The 17,921-nt window shown below is 37.5% G+C and overlaps 2 protein-coding genes across 2 annotated transcripts in view; one reads left to right on the top strand and one right to left on the bottom strand.

Annotated features, from left to right (window-relative positions):
• The window catches only part of LOC129575250 (protein canopy 4), a 381,491-nt gene that overhangs the window by 99,244 nt on the left and 264,326 nt on the right, over positions 1-17,921 (top strand). The window lies entirely within an intron of this gene.
• On the bottom strand, positions 5,694-11,124 carry LOC129575050 (protein disconnected). The gene is made up of 2 exons (XM_055457917.1): positions 10,670-11,124; positions 5,694-7,558 (listed from the first exon to the last, which is right to left on the bottom strand). The coding sequence occupies exon 2, from the start codon at positions 7,514-7,516 to the stop codon at positions 6,287-6,289; it is 1,230 nt and encodes a 409-aa protein (XP_055313892.1). The 5' UTR covers positions 7,517-7,558; positions 10,670-11,124; the 3' UTR covers positions 5,694-6,286.

Below are 17,921 nucleotides of genomic sequence, written 5' to 3'. Positions count from 1 at the left end.
AACAATGATGTTGTATGTGCGTGCAATTTGTACGTCCTCCAAGTCACGACTACTACTTCTCTTTTTTTCTTAACGAAATGGCATTCTTTTCCATTGCTTCGTTGCTCCTGCCAATGTTCGCTCATTTGTGGTACTTCTGTGGATCGTTTTGCTTAAGTTATCAATCGAATTTTTATGTCTTTAGATCGCATTATGAGAAGGAAAAATTAAAATTGGCAATGAGTGAAATACTTGCTAAACAGTTGTCGAGCTGCGGCATTGATTGCTGGGTACAAAGATTTGCCGTGCCGTTTTTCTTATTCGTGCACATTTTGATTCTTTTCATTTCGGTCGATTAAATAAGAGCATTTGCAACGAAAATAAACAAAATAATGCAAAACAGAGGAAAAACAGAAATCAGCGCTGAACATGCAACGACGACTCGTCCGTCCGTCCAATCGACATTCGCCCATGACGCGCGATATGTGAACCAGTATAACTAAGCACTTTTTGTGTTCGTCATCATCACCACTTGAGCATTGTGCTCTTGGATGCTATGTGCACAACACACAATCTTCTCTGTGTGTTGGTTTTTTTTCTCATTTCGATGTGCTCGCTGCCTCTTTCCCTTCATTGTTATCTTTTGTATTGCCGTCGATAATATTTCGTTGTTTTTATTAGCCGCTTTTTTTCTGCAACAGGGATATACTGAATTTCACACATTATGGATTATGCTTAAAATTCTATATTCTTGACGTGGGAATTTTTCGAAAGCATCGCGTGTGTGCAACACAAACGTGCATATACATTCCGATGTGTGTCGTTTTATGTTGCTGCTTGCTATCGCTGCACAGCTCCTGCTTCCACATTTTTTTTTTTTACCCGTTCAATTGTCGATTCGAAAAGCTTCATAAAAATTGGAAAGAAACTGAGTGGCAAATGCGAAAGAGATAACCGGCCAAACTATGCATACCATGGCAAGCGAGTCAAACAGCACAGCACGGCACACATAACGTACGTACGGAGCACTTGATGAATAAGTTGATTAGTTTATTGCAGAAAGGTGAAACAATTTCAGTGGATAATTTTTCATTTTGTTCGGTTTTTCATTGCCGGTGCGGCAGCAATGTGATGGCCGGAAAGTAAAAATCCTTTGCACCGCGCGTCGTCTTCGTGTACCGAATCGATGGAAGAAGATTTGTGCCTTATAAGCTATACATATTTGAAGGTTTTCGTTGTTCAGTGTACGGTTGAATGTGCAATTTGGTGTACAGAGAGCAAGCAAGCACACACTCACTCACTCACTCACTCATAGGTCTCGAGATTGCTTGATAATTTTCATAAAATAACAGACATAATTTAAATTGTTCTGTTGAACCCGACCAGAAGGAATCGAGTTGCACTGCGCGACCGGTCGACCGTCTCTGTGACGTTGCTGTCAACAAAAGAGGCTCCGAGACGATCTGAAAACCGCAAGAAATGAGATGAGTCATCGCCAGCATTAGGAGTCAGTAGTCGATGCAATCGATTTAGTTCAAATAATAACACGATATCAAATTATATGTTTGCGTTTGCTGTTTTTCCACTGTGCTTTTTTTTCCATCTTCCACCGGTCGCTGTGTCGAGAGAGGCAAGTGCTGTGTTTGGCAAACCAGACAAAATACAACTTTGTACTAGGAACGTTTTGTTTTTCTTTCATTAAAACGTTCTTTAATGTGTCGATCGTTGAGATGCTCGTGCAGCTCTCTCGATTGCAACGGCTGGCTTCACGGCATTATCATGCACGATTCTGTTGTTGAATTGCATGTTTAGCAAATCTTTTAAACACAAATTAAAAAGCTCGTCAACGTTACATCAAAATAATAAGGATTTTATTTTTTTTTTTTCATTCTACGGCCTTTCATGGAACTTATCATATTATTGTAATTAGTTTTAGTTGCAATCGCAAATATGAACGCTTCATTTATGACGATTAAATTATTACATTTCGAATCGCCGTTTTCGTAACACGTGGGAAAATGCATCAAGTTGTCAATGCAATTGTGTTCCACACTGACGATTTTATTAGACCGATTGACCTGAAAAGGGATTTTAAAACAATGTTCAACAAAGAATCAAAAGAAAACCGAATGGAAAACTGCATTCCAGAATCATTTCAATTTTAATATTGTAAACGTCACGATCAATCCATAAATAGTCCATGGTATGGACGCCATACCCTCCGAAAATTACAAGAAATTATAGCAGTGGTGTGTTTGTTTCTCCAGTTGCATTATTATTTCTATGCAGTGCATTCTCGAAATGCTGTAAATGTTCGTTCCCTTCTTAACTGGCCACCAGAGAGACGTTGATCAAACCACATTTATTGCATCGTTCGACCACTGGACGTTGTGGCAGGCATTTTGATGTGGAAAATTTTTCTAATTAATTTAAATAATTGAACATGTGCCCTGCACCAATGTTCCTTGCGGTTAAAAGTCAAAGGCGCACATCTTGTCTTTCGGTAGGAAAATCATAAAACATTCTTCTATGCAGTGCATGTATTGCGTTCAAAGACTTTCTATATGTCTATCTCTGTTCCGAGAATCAAGTACGTGTTGCGGTCAGGAATAAAGGAGAACGTAGAAAGTTTATTAGTCTACATCGTCCTTTGACAATTACCTAGACTCTCATTTGTCTGCCATAAACATAACTTTTGCAAAATTGAAAACTATCCCAACATTATCTGCACAGCATAAAGTACATGCAAACACGAGCACAAGCACAGATATAGACGCACGCACGTTGTTTACACTCTGGAACGATTTTCGAAGAATCGAGGTAAAATCACTTATTAGCTAATAAATCAATTGTTCGGTTTTCATAATCTCTTCGAAAATCATCAATTTTGATTATGATTCGGGTATCAATATCCCCGGCATTCGAAGCGAATAGATTTATCGCAGGGTGTTCGTAAAGTGTGCCAATTGATGTTAAGTGCAGTAAATGGCAACGAAAAAAAAAAATATCCACGCAGAACCATTAACAAAAAGCAAACAAATGCGTGGTAAAAATTACAGGAATAATAGCAGCCATCAATGGAAATGCCGGAGTTTGTTGTTCGATTTGCTCCCCCTTCATTGAAGAGCCATTTCGCTTGTCGTCTTAGACGGCTTTTTTCTGGTTCACATATTGCCTTTTTTGTGACATGATTGCGAACACAAATGGTTGTATCAACCACCGGCGGCATGATATCGAGAGCATTGAGAGTGAATTGCAATCGGATACGAGTGACTTTGGCTTAACATCACCATCAGCATAAGCCGAATCCAATAACAACCAGCATGCTGCAAGAGCCACTCGCAGTATATTTGATGGTGGAAGCGAAGAAAAAAAAAACCGAACGAGAAAAAAAAGCAGCACCAGAATTGGAAAATAAAAACATGAGGGTGGATTTTTATCGTCTTTTGTCACATTTAACGCAACACATATCTCCACAGTTCGGCAATTCTTTGTGTTGATTTTTTTTTTCGCTGGGAATGTGGTAAGCACATTCCTATCGTTTGTCTGTTATTTATTTGGTTTTTCCCTTCAAATTCATCGGAACTTCGGAACCGAATAAGAAAAAAAAGAAGAAGAAAACAATAGAACTTGTCGTACGAGCAAATATTTTCGGTCTATCATTGTCATATCTTTTGGTTTTTCTGTTTCGCCTGCACACACACACACAGTCCCCTTTCTAACGCATTGTAGATGTTATCGCGTCGGATCTCTTTTTCTTTCTATTTCGTTTCGTACGCAGTGGCAGTATGGTGACGTTTAGTTGTCACTGATTCCATCGTTGAGTGTTTTTTTTATTGAGGTAATTTTAGGTGTGTGTGTGTATTTGGATGATATGTGACTTTTGTTCATGCACCAACTCACCTGTTGCTTATTACATTGAAATATTAGAATTTATATTCCTTAATGCCTACCTCTTATTGTGAATTTCCCGGAAATGTTCGTTTGTTGCCCTGCCGAAATTAGAGCTCAACTGTAATTAATTTTACTTATGAAGTGACAGGATCATATTTTTTTCGTAATAAATAGACTTTTGGCTTAAGGCAAATCGTCATTAAAAATTCGTCATTTGCTCTAATAAGATTTAATTTTAGGTCGTTTATTTCTTCGTTTTTTCTTCTCTTCAATTCCTTGTGGTCGGTTAAATTGCTTAATTTGTTTAACTACTTGAGCAGGAATTAAAAACTCGTCATTGTTTGCTTCCGTTTGTTGTTCACCACATCTCAAAGGCCATCGTGTCGAGCATAATCTTTTTATCTTTGCATATTTTTTTTCTACCCCAAGCAAAAACAATGGAACATTCAACACACAGAAAAAAAAGAAATCAAATTAAAAATGCAAAGGAGCGTGCAATGCAACTACCCTAAAAAAAATACATTTTTTTCTCTTTGTTTTCCATCGTTTTTATTCTATCTCAAATGAAAAAGGAAAATACACACACAAACGGAGGAAAAAAACGCACGCGGAAAATAGCTTATGAATTGCTCTTCTCAAATTACATTAAAATACTATTTCGAAAACGTACAATTTTGGCTAAGAACCAAAGTGCGAGGAAAACAAGCAATTGAAGTTGTCGTCCATAACAAATGGCACAAGCAAATACCTCAGCATTGTTTCGCCAGAAAAACAAATACAATTAATTAAATATAATTCACCTATTTAACGAAAACGAAAAGGAAAAAACAAAACGAATTCGTTTGGCATTTGGCGTGCGCATTCGGTAATGTTGTCAAACAACCGCTACATCACACGATTACAATTTATTTTGGCTGCTTTTGTATTTTTCACTGCTCACTTCGAATGCGTAGCCATGAATGGAACAGTGGTATTGTAGTGAATTTTTCAAGTCCCCTCCGTTCGGATGGTGATGATTTCAAACGGAATTTCGCCGTCTCATTTTGAATTTTTAATCGTTCCTCTGTAACCGATGTCGTTTGCCCTTTTCTGCTCGCATTTCAACTCTTGAGAAATATGTCACGAATGGTTTTTTCTGCTGTCTTCTAATAAATTCGAATGACTGTTGGTTTTTCTAAGGAAATCAGCTCATTTGTGGTCCACGAATGCTAGAAATATACTAAAGACTTTAATTAAATACCATACGAAATGTCATCACTGCATTATGAATCTTGTACAAATTTTTTTTTTTGTTGAAAGAAACATTTCGTGTAGGTTTAAGAGAGAATATTTCGCGAGCTGAAATCAACAAGAACATTCAGCAGCGCGGCAGCAACACAATTGGTCATGCACCGGAAGAGACTTTTGCTCACGAACCGAATGTTTCACTCTTGGTATTTTTGTCTTTTTTGTTTCTGATCTCGTTAAATGATTAAGAATGATTAATGTGTTACAAAGACAATCTGGCGCCAACCCTCACTCGTTCCACTGAAATCGTTCGCGTAACAGAAGTATGTTACGTTTGACCAAATCCACATACACACACTTTTTTCCCAATTTTTCTTACGACTAATTGCTTGAATGACGCTGAAAATGAGAAATTACACGACTTGATGGAATTATCTTTTGCTGGGCTATGACGGTGATCTTTTATGAAGGGTATTTTTTTGTTCCAATTTGAAGAAGACAAATTGCGATTTCTTTTCCTCTCGATCTCCGAAACAAGAGCATTCTAACTGTAGAAAGCAACTGGAATCATTAAAATGCGAAACATGTTTGTATTTTTTTTATATGTACGATTTTTATTTCCATCATAATCAGTTACTATTAATAGTCCATCAAATATTACAATTCGATTTTTTAAGTATATTATTACACATAGTTGTTTTCTCTTTTCTTCTTTTTAAATCAGAACCGTTCATACATCGGCTTTCGTATATTAACATTGCATTTGAATTGCACTAAATATAGTACGGAGTAAAATCGATCAAGTGAAATTATCACTATGCCGTTAAGTAGTGTAAGTCTTGTTTATTGAGATGATAAACTTATGATCTATATAATCTATGTGTATATTAAATCAATAAAAATTTGTACAGACAGAGATATATTCATAGCTTTTAAGAACAACGTGTTTTTCTTTTGAAATGAAACGATCACATCTCAGTATCGTTTCTTATCGAAATGAAAAAGGATTTCTTCTTCTTTCATGCTATCATGAGTAAGCTATTTTGGCAATTCGAGTCAACTCAAAAACAATTTATTTGATCAATTTCTCTACATTAATACGCTTAACTATACAAAGAAATTCAATCTAAATAACATTTTAAAATGGCTTCATTTTTGTTTTGTCAATCGCGTTTTGTACGTTCGCTTAACCGACTGAGATGCTTGGTGGCATTTTCATTTGACTGTACAAAATTGTATTGAGCTGTGTTTGTCGTACAGCATTCAAAATCCAATTAGAGATGTCGTGTTTGCGTTGCATATTATCGTCGACCTTTGGCGGTGATGCGGGTGAGATTGATTCGGTATGGCCAGTTTCTTTATTATCGCTTTTGCTTCTCTTTGATTTGTTGACTGATAGATCCAACACCATGTTTTCTTCGTCATGGATGCTTTCGTTTGAAGTGGCTGTGGTTCCTGATCGACTGCAGTCGAGCGGAAGATCGGATTGTACTTCTTCGTGGAAGCGCTTGACTTTATGTTCGTTGTTAATCAAATCCAATGGTTCGTCGTGATTGCTCAATGCTTCGTATCGAATGGGTTTCTCACTCTTGCGCTTGCGCTTCATGCTGACCGATTTTGAATAGGACATTGGTCGTTCGGTGATTGTGTCAATAGGTGGCGTTAATGGTGGTGTTATCGATGAGCCACGCATTGAATTGGCTTTAATATAGAATTTGTCGTCGTCGGTGCTGCTGTGCGATGATGATTTCGGGCTTGACATCATCGACGATGTTGAGATGGTTGAGCATATGTATGGATTCGGTTGGTTCATTGGTGACGTTGCATTGAAATTTGGATCGCGACGCAACATATTCAACGATAGAGCCATTATTGGATTGACAGCAGGGAGCATGGTTTGTGTGAATTCTGGCGGTAGCATTGGACCATTGTATGCTGATGCACGCAAGCTGCGACCATCATATGCGGAAATCTTGCGGCGCAAGTAGGGTGAGTGCAATTTTGGATTCGGATTTGCGCTGTGACGATTGCGCGAACGACGTGAACTGAACATCATGACGCATCCTTCAACGGTGCATTTGTGCATTTCCTTCAAGTGAACGGCCGAGAAGTGGATCTTCAAGGCTCCTTTGTCGCAGAATGTTTTGAAGCATACGTTGCATTGAATTCGCTTTTTGCCGGTCGATGGGTCAATGTATGAGATTCCAATATCGTTTGGAATGAATCCGTTGCGCATCTTTTTCGATTGAGGTTTTGCTTTCGGTTGTGACACTGCCGATGCTTTGTGGCGAGCCAACGTCTGTTCAAAGTGCAATTTACTTTGCGCTTCCAAAAATTGCTGTGAAATCATTTCAGCTGCTTCGGCTGGTTGTGTTTCCATTGAAGCGCCCAAATTACGAAAATCAAACAGTTGCATTTTTGTGTGTGTGTGTCTCTTTTGACGTTTTAATCAAAGAATCTGTCGAGAAAAATATAAGAAAAAAAGCAAAAAAAAAAATAAGATTTGTGTTCGAAAGAAAAACAATAAAATGAGAAAAACTTATATTTAATAGATCATTCCAAGGTAGAAAAAGAACTAAATCTATGTGCATCGTTCGAAGTATTGAGGTGAGTGTCGGTAAAGATGTAAGAGAAATGTGGTGACCATAAATAATACGCGAAGAGGAGACAAAAAGAGACAAGAAAAAAGGAAACTACGCACAGCATGAGAACGGGACATGATTTTTTATGTGCGTTTTCTCTGATGAGATTGAAGGAGATCGAAATCACACAGGCCCATCATATCGCATACGTGCGATGCTTCAAATTGTCTGGTTTTCTCAATTAATCCATGTGCTGCGAATAAATAATGCTTTCGAAACTCCATAAAGTCACACACCGTCGCGAAATGCATTAAGTTTAGGGAAATGCAACGTCTCTATTTCTGCTATCAGCCCAACAAACGTAATGCTAACAATCATCATTATATTTCATGCATTGAGATGCTTTTGATTTCCGCGAGAATCGGCAATAATCACATCGGCTTGAATAATAATAATCGAAACATAAAAGCTGAATGTTTATTGCGTGCACATCACATGAGGTTTCTGTGTATGCACAGCATAACTGAAAGACACACCGAGAGAGAGAGAGAGAGAGAGAGAGAGGCTTAATGTGTATGTGCCGCAATGTTTGTCGTTTGTCATAGAGAATTTACATTTGGCAGGCATTGCAATAAGAGCCGGATACTTAGAAGCTGTACGGTGGTGTACGCATTTCGATAGCAATGGATCGGATGTGTATCTATGTGCGCAAATGAACGCTTTTATGCTCCGATGATTACGACGATACGAAAGATGACAACTGATTTCGCTTTGGTGCTACAGTATGTTTGTGATTTTCTTTATGACTGTTCTTTTATCATTATTCACTCGTTCACACCACGCTCTCTAGAGCCATTATAGCGCTTGCTGGCTGCCCAGCTGGCTGACTGATTGGTTGGTATATGCATAGGCATATGAACGGGAGAGAAGATACGATGCAGCGTACACGAAATATACAGAATCATTGTGAATCGTTATTCAAAGGTATTTATGAGACTGAGCGACGGTATCGTCATTTGTGCCATGCTCTGAATAGACTGCGAGAAAAAGCGATTAATTAATTGAAGGCGCGTATACAAAATAAGTCTATGGGAATTTTCAAAACGGCCCGCAAATGTGTATTGCACACACTCACACCTCATCTGGTTGAATCTCATTGGTTCTTTCACTTGTGTGACGCATTGAATGTTGTTGTTTTTTACAGTTTTTTAAACGGCCTCTTAATTATTTCAGGAAGATTCTTTTCATTGCCCGAAGCAGGTGCATTCACAAACACCTTGTCACGCCAATTTTTCACCTCATTCTTATGAATAACTTTTTTGTTGATTAGAAAAAATTATTTATGAACCCTTAACAGAGTATGACGTATTCGTAATATAGCTTGACATTGAAAAATTTGGAAATATCGTAGCGTCGGAAGAGAGTAAAAATAAACCCTCTTATGATTTGCCGTATCATTGTCAGTGGAATCGATTGAATTGCATTGGGGCCTCGTTACGAATGAAACCGTTCGCCACACTCTCGTGGTCTTCGGTGATGGCTCATTAATTTCCTTCGTTTTTCCTTAGCAAGCGAGCGGACGAGTGCGCACACGCCATCGAATAACGAACTAGCCATAAAAATATCACGTAATTTACATCTTTTTAATTTGAGTTGGAAAGGGCAACGTTTCGTTTCTTTTCCATTTGTTTCTCTCTCTATCTCTCTTTGATCGACCGTTCGTGAGGAAGATTTCATTGTTTCAACGGAGCCACAGATATTGAATATAAATTGATTTATGATCCGAAACCAACAAAATCATTTTTTTTCTAAATAAATTGGAATGCTAATGCCACAATAGAACTAACCACACGCATACAATGAGATTATTTTTTCTGCAATAAGAAAGAATTTAAGAAAAGATAATCAAAACAAAGCCTAATAAGTCTTTGTGCCATTTAATCTCTGGCTAAAGATCAAGATTACTGGCGTTGAGAAAATAATGACATTTGTGACAATTGTCGATGAGACAAAATTCTGTGAAGCATTTCGTTCCATTTCAAATGTGTTCTTGAACCATTTTCAAAGTGAAATTCTTTAAGGAGCCCGTTGATTCGGAGAGACATAGTCTATTCTTTTGGGTGAAGATGACTTCAAAAAATTTGACTGTTTTGTGTGCATTGAACCCTTAAACGATAAATGAAATATGCTTAAAATGACTGAAAAGAAACTACTTGAAAAGGAAATAGAATGGTAAACATGTGTGCCATGCACAAAGAAAATTGAAAGAAAAATTGTCAAATGGATTAATTCTTTTCTTCTTCAATCCTATTCGTCACGGAATCACATTGTTACATTTCTTCAACGGACAGAGAGAAAAAAAACTCGAAAGAATTCTTTAAATTACACAACGTAACTTAGAAACAGGACATAAAAATAAATGGAATGATGGAAATTTTTAACGATGTGTTGGAGGTCATTTCTTCTTTTGAAAATATGCTCTTTCTTTTTAGCCACGGTTCGGGTTAACAGCACAAGAAGCAAAGCATCATAAAATAATTTGATTTACATCGCAAAGACCGCGATCGTCACACAATTCAAAGCTTCTTGCTTCTGCGTATTTGATGACTCGGCGATCATAAAATCACCGTGATTCATGTCAACGTGTCAAACTAAAACGAATCGCGCATTTAAAATAAAAATAACAATTGATTTGGAATGGCTTTTGAAACACTAAAAAATCGGTTTAAGTAAAATTCATTTGGAATATTTTCGAGCTCGAGCATATTTTTTCGGGTCAAATAAAAATGACCACAAATCAAAGCACACATTTTTCTGCGACGAATTAAAAAAAAAAAAAAACAATTCGAAATGGAAATATTTTAAAGATTTAACTAAATTAACAACACTTTGTATTCTATTAGCACTTTTTTTACAAAAGAATCTTCTTTTCGAAATAAATTCTAAAACTGACTTAAATGTAGAAGAGAAAAAATATGGATATTTACCGTATGGCGTCGAAGACCAAGACGATTGATGATGATGATTGTGGAAAAACTTCGAAAATTTGTCGGAAATCACCAAAAAAATGTCTTACTTTGTATTCAAAATGTTTATTTTGTAAGAAAAAAAAAATGCACAAAAAGGTCTGTTTATTTTTCGATTTAAAAAAAAAATTGTTCGAAATTCACTTTGCACATACGAAGATATGTTTATGTTTTTTGTTGTTGCTGCTTCTGCTGGTACTTTTGGTATATTCTTGGTTCTGAGGACTTAGAACATTTCTTGAGTTGTGGAAAAAAAGCAAAAATTCTTCGGTTCTACTCGAAATGTGTGCTTCGTCGATAGTTGAGCGATAGTGTGACTGTAGTTCTTCACTCGTCGAATGTCGAATCGTTACTGATCTGATGAAGACGATGATGTGTGCATAAGCAGTTCGATGCCGAATGAACAAGTGCGCAAGCGTACGAGCACGTTTGTGCAACAACACCCGTGTATGTAGGAGAGCCGAATGTGTCCGAATGCATGTAAAACACCGTTCGGCCGAATGAAATAGAGACACAGCAAACAAGCCGATGAAAACAAAAACCAAAAGAGAAATACGTTCAACACACGCAACACACGAAATACATAAGCGTGTGGCAAATACACAATAACACAGCTCGAAGCTCTCTCACTCTCGCTTTACGTTGTCCGTATAGAACGACGACGAGACACAGCCACCACACAACGACACAACGGAGACAACAAATACGAATATGCGACGGAAAAGAGATTAAAGTGGGTGTCGTCCAAATGTACACACTATTACACAGTCGCTATTTTATGTCGCTGTATGTCGCTTTATGCGCCACATCATCGTCACCAGGCTCATATTGCTACCGCTTCGCTTTGGCTTTTACGGAAATTTTGTGGTGGCTATTTCTTCTCACTCGCATCGTACGAGTGCCCGTTTGTGAGTGTATGTATCGATGTATTGGTTGATTTGGATTCACCTATGCTATTCGTTGCCGCTTACCTCTTCGGTCGTAGGCAACATGTTTGCCTCAAAATCAACGCAACATACAACAAAACAGGGGAGATTCCCGAACGTTTCATGTAATTTTGTTGCGTTGCATGAAAAAGTCACGCAACATTCACATATATACTCGCTCAGCTCGAACGTTTGCTTATATTCACGCTCGAATTTACACATGTTGCTCCAGCACAGAGTTCAGTGCTTTCGCTATAATTCGGTTAATTCAAAAAACAGAAAATATTTCATCGATCTAAAATAAACGAGGTGCATTTGAATTTACGCCCGAAACTACCGAATAGAATGAAAAATCGATAAGTTTGCAGCATCCAACTAGCGAAGAACTTGACAGTCTCTCGCTCACTTTCGGATCCTGTACGCATCCTAAATTCGGACGACGGAGTTCAATTCATTGTCAGCATAAATGCCCGAGAACAGGGAGTGTCTCTTTTATTCTAGCTTGATTCCAACGACGAGTAAAAATGACAACTTTTATATCGTGTGCCTGCGCCCGTATGTGTGTATGTATGAGCGTTCGTGTGTGTGTGTGTTTGCGCGCGTGTATATGAGCAAGAGTGAGGACCGACGAGTTCGTTGGATACGACGCATGTATTGGTGCTGTGTATGTCTCTGCTACCGATGTCGCTATGTGTCGCTGTATTGTTGTTCTATGTTTCAGATACAAAATATCAACGCAAGAGCGAGAGTGCGACAAATACGACAACATTACCGATATATTTTTGTGCTGTTAGTCGTATTCTATTGAAAATTCAGTTCTATATACTACTGAGCTGCTGCTGAGCTGCTGTTGCTGGGCTCAACTATATGGCAACTCCTCCTATTTTTTCTTGCTGTCTCTCTGCTCTCTCTTTCTCCGTGTGTAATATTGTCGTTGCTATTCTTTTTTTTTAACGCTAGCGTCGCACGATTTTGAATTTATATATCGAAGTAGTTCGATGCAGTGAATCGCTTAATCGTTGGCATTAAATATTCATGCTTAGTTTACAAATGAAATACAACAACAACAACAACAAAGCCAAACGATGCACAAAAATGATTCACTCACTCACATTTTCATCAAAAAGTATCTTCACTATTTTCGATGATTTTTATTCTAAGAATACAACGGGAATTGGTCCGATATTCGAAACTGAATTTCTTGCCAAAACGGAAGCACTATTCATAATTGTTTCGCAGCTTTATCGCAAAATTTAAAACGATTCCCTGTACCAAATCCATTGAAACCGTTCTTTGATGTCTAACGACCGAACAAACAAACCGAATTCCAGAGGAAGGAAAAAATGTTCTCAAACATAATGTGAAATTGAGAAGTGTGTGCTGTTGGATATAATGTGAAATGCGATTTACCGAGTGAGCCGCTTCACCGAACACCAAATGATTGAGCTGTTTGGGCATTTTTTATGACAAACGTCTCTTCATTTTTCTGTTCGAATGCACTTCGAATTGCTCAACCGTTTTACATGTGTACATTTAACACGGTGACTGTGGGAATCTCGGTATCTTCATCTCAAAAATCGACTCCGAAAACGAAAGAAGCACACACCGACTTTATTTTGTGACCAGAAAGGAATCTGTCGTCTTTTGCCATTTTGCCTGTCATTTCATCTGGATTTTGCTTCTCAAGCAGTAGCCTTTTTGAATGGCCGCTACTTCGAATGCGTTCGGGTATCAAAACAAGTATGTGCAAAAGTTCTTGGTTTTGTGTCTCACGGTTAATTGAACACAACCAGATTCATTGCGACGTCGCAAAATGGATATGCCATCACACACACACACACACACACACGCAAAAAAATGCGACATTTTTTATATTTGCTCATTGAATTACATGCAGATTGAATTACACACTCGCGAAAACGAGTTTTTGAATTGTCATTTACATTTCATTTCATTATTCATTTGACAAATCATATCGAAGTTTTGAATCTTAGCATATCTGTTGTACAGTTGAAATGACGCAGAATTTCGAAGATGGGATTCCGGTTAAATCATGTGTGAATTTTGTTTTCGTTAAACTTTGAAGAAGAAAAAAAAACAAACACTGAAAATGGGACAGTGAAGCGGTATTGGTGATAAACAAATCGTAGTCTATTTCAATCCGTTATCATAATAATTTGTTTCCTTCCATGTGTTATGAAAGTCGGTGGCAAAACAGAGGGACATTAGATAGTAAGCTGTCAGAATGAAATACTGGCCAATGGAAAGTGGCTAATTAACCAAGATAATAAACATTTTAATCAATTTCTCATTAATTATAGTTAATTGGTATGGGAAAACGATTGTCCCACTCAAAAATGTAACCGAACAACCATTCTCTATTCCAACCGCTATTGTCTTTATTTGTCATTTGTGTGCGCAATGAAATCATCACTAGCTGCTAATCCAACGCAGCCCGCATATTAATACTGGCAGAGAGAAGAGTAGAGAAGAGAAAAAATTACGGTCGCGTTGCGGCCTCGTGTGAACACAACACGACACCACATATTTTGGGTATGTTTAAGATCTCTCATTCAAAAAAGTTTAAGAGCTAAAGTGTTGCGAGTCTCTCGAAGTTCAAATGAACCTTTCTTAACAAACAGAAACGCTTGGTCGAGACTTTCAGCTTGCCAACTGTATTTTGTAACATCTTTACGAACATATTTGGCAGACCACACAAAACATAATCAAAACGAGAATGTTATTCACATCGAAACCAGGTGAAGAAAAGAGAAATTTACATTTTACATCGAATAATTCGGTAGCTCATTCTCTAGATGTATTTTATAACATCGGCCAATTCAATAGGTTGTATATTTTATAAACATATTGAAACGTTGAATGAATTACGATTTCTAGATTTTTGAGTCAATTTCTGATGTATGCTTAATTAATTCGCTGGCAGCCAATTGATGAAATTTGGATTGTTCATTCTCTCTTTTTCCACAATCGTTATTGAAAATGACTCAACCAAAAAATTGACGCATTCTTTCCAATACCGAAAAGCAATGAAGTCGCTTCTCAGGCGATAAACCGAAAGAAATTACGCAAAACACGGATTTCACTTTTCAATGGGTCGTAATCGCAGCCGATACAAAAACTGCATGATAATTTTTAAATGAGCCATTAATATCAATTCTTCGATTCATTCTCATACGACAACGTTCTTGCTGCGACATGTTGTGAAATTCTTCGACAAGTTCATGCAGGGTCCACAATACTGGGATGTAAATACAAATACTCGCAGTAAAAATAGTCAAACAAAAATAATGTTCAATCGCTTTTTGCGATTGAAATGGTCAAAGAGCGCTGTGATTGAACCAACAAATAAACCACATCTAAATTGGCTACTTAAAATTGAATTATCGTTCGAAATGGCACGTATGCATCATCGAAGGAATCACACTTATCATCTGAATTCCGCCTCATAAATACGATGACAAAAATGAGCGACTATTTTTAACCACAGACGCAATCAATAGAAAAAAGGGTGGAAAAAAAAACTCGTGACAGCACATCAACCGTTAATCGCTGCCGCTTGAATGTATGATGAAAAAAGAGAGCCAAAGCTAACAATATGTGACATTTGATAAAATGTTACTTGATACGCTTCTTTTTCATTTCGATCGTATTATGCGACGTTTTTTTTTCTGTGTGTGTGTTTGGATTTTTCGGGTTTTTTTTCCTTTACGATGCTTGTAATCGTATGGCCAGCGATATCGGTTCTTTCGCGCACATGCCTTACGATTGATTACATATCATGTCATTTCATTTTACTATTTGTGTATTTTCATTTCTTTTTCTTTTCAACGATGTCATTGTTGTTTTCGTCTGTAGTTCATTTGACCTGGGCATATGATGCGCACTGTTGGATTGTCTGAGTCTTCGTGTCATTTACATCTTGTGCTAAAGTTTTTTCACTTTTAAAGCGACTTTTTTTTTCTTATTTACACACACAATATAATGAGTAATGAAAAAAAAGACATTGGTTCTTTGCTTTTTATGTTGATTTCTTGCCTGTCACTCAAATTTTTCTCGCAATTATCAACGAAATGTCGCATTTAAATGACATGCGAGAACGATTCAAAGAACCATAATCGCACAAATTCCATAAATAAAATAGCCGATCGGAACGACATTGTCGAACGACGAAAAAGAGCGAAAGAGAAAAAGCATCAGTGACTATCTGAACCACAACTCGTGTCATCATCTGTCGCGAGCGGTCGCATTTTAAAATAAAAGAAAAATGAAAACGACAATAAAATTAGTCGAAAACATGTTATATGTGATTGTTATTTCGTTTTAATGGGGCAATAATCAACGATGTTTTTTTTGTGCCGCTTTTGCTGATAAACTCCACTCCAATCATCAAAATAAGACGAAAAAACAGTTTGTCAACGATTTATTTTCTTTCCGGGAATAACCAAAAAGACACCAGTTTTACACATACACAGTCGGTTCAATAAATTGAGAAGTTTTAGACCAAAATACACAAGAAAAAAAACCACACACAAGAAATATTCTACAGAAATAAAATGTATTCAAATCGATGCGATGATATTTTAATATGCGCAGCGGGACGACGTCTTACAAATTCCACCGAAAAACCATAAAAAAGTACGAATATTGTCAAGCTGAATTGGATTCACGCAAAGATGCCGACAAAACAACCGCTAAACAAATGACTTTTTTTATGGGTATTTAATCAATAGCCGATATTCAATGAAAATTATATATTCGAAAATCAATGACATAGACCAATTAAAATTGGCAGATTTGAATTTATGGATAGAGTTGTTGATGTTGTCGTCGTTGTCGTTGTCTCAGCATTGGAATGCTAGTTAATCAAACAAACGAACGAACGAGCAAAAGTCTCGGTTGACGTTTGGAAAAGGGCAAGATCCGACATGATATGCAATATGTATAGATATTTAACCTCACGAAGAATCCATAAATTATCACTTTTCGCATGTAAACGATAAAGTAAAGCCTTTGTGAAACGCTTTTACTGTTTCAGCCACTCTTCTCTCTCTCAATATTACGTATTCCAATTCATAAATAATAGATTAGTTTCATGTAGAGTTATCGCCCATGCTTGTGTGACTCACAGTCAGCGTTTGATACTTGTGAGTATGTGTCCGTTGTCTGTGTGTGCCTGTGCACAGGCCGCACAACTACTCACAACCAACGAACATTGCATGGAAAAATCGATTTAGATCGAAAAATTTCCCCAAATATACATGATTTTGATGGCAAAACTGAGAAGCCCATAACGTCAACAAAAGCAGCCATTGCGGTCGATACTTTTTAAATGCTGATACACGCAGCCACCAGGAGCAAAACAAAAGAAGATTATTTGAAATAAATCAGGTCATTAACACTTCCTTGCAATGTTTTGCTCTCGGTGCATGAACAAAGCAAAATATATACATAAATACAGACGAGAATTTAACACGAACAAACTTAATTTTGTGTGAACTCGAGCACGGGCACTGTGCAGAACAAGAGCGTATCTCATACAACAACAACAACAACGGCAACAACATAAATGAGAGAAAAGAAACGAAATCATGCAATGCACAACAAACAAATACGCGCAATCAGGAAGCATGAATACACACAATACACACAGTACAATTTATAGATTTACTCGTTTCGCTACCAAACCATTAACCATTTCGAAAATCGCGCTGAATAATAACAGCCGGAGAAAGAGAGTAGAGGTTTTTTGGCAGCCGCATACACCGAACAACCGAACAGCGAAACATCCGAGCAAAAAAAAAATCAATACGAAGAAAGCGAAAAGAGCCGCTCTCTCGTAGCCGAATGAACGAAATGAACAGCAGAGGGCAAAAAAAAAACAATTTTCGCATTTTTGGAGCAAGGAAGAAGAACAGAAAATTACGATAGTTACTCATCATAAATATTTTTCGGAGGGTTCTGTATCTCAATCGGTTGCTCTTCATTTCCCCTCTCTCTCTCTCTCTCTCTCCATTCCGTTTCGTGCGATGCACGATGTGTCTGCCCGAACAGCGGCATGTGTGAATATGGTTCGATGGTTATGCTGCGAACAGGACGATACCCCACACAATGAGTTTTGCGATGCGATTACAGAATTCGACTTCATTCACTCTCGGGTTTTTGTGTGTAAGTGGCGCAAAACAATATCGATTTTTCGCTTCGCCCAAATGAAATTCAGTAAACTTCTCATTCACAAATCGCGCAGTGTTCATTAGTTTTTCGACCAT

The sequence above is a fragment of the Sitodiplosis mosellana genome, unplaced genomic scaffold (assembly GCF_009176505.1).
Source record: "Sitodiplosis mosellana isolate CC-2019 unplaced genomic scaffold, AAFC_SMos_1.0 Smas_scaffold_1, whole genome shotgun sequence".
NCBI lineage: Eukaryota > Metazoa > Arthropoda > Insecta > Diptera > Cecidomyiidae > Sitodiplosis > Sitodiplosis mosellana.
The sequence above is the reverse complement of the archived record's forward strand: the minus strand, read 5'-3'. Positions and strand labels throughout refer to the sequence as shown.

What these genes read in the sequence shown, in the direction of transcription:
- LOC129575050 (XM_055457917.1), bottom strand. Translation starts at nt 7,516, where the DNA reads ATGCAACTGTTTGATTTTCGTAATTTGGGCGCTTCAATGGAAACACAA.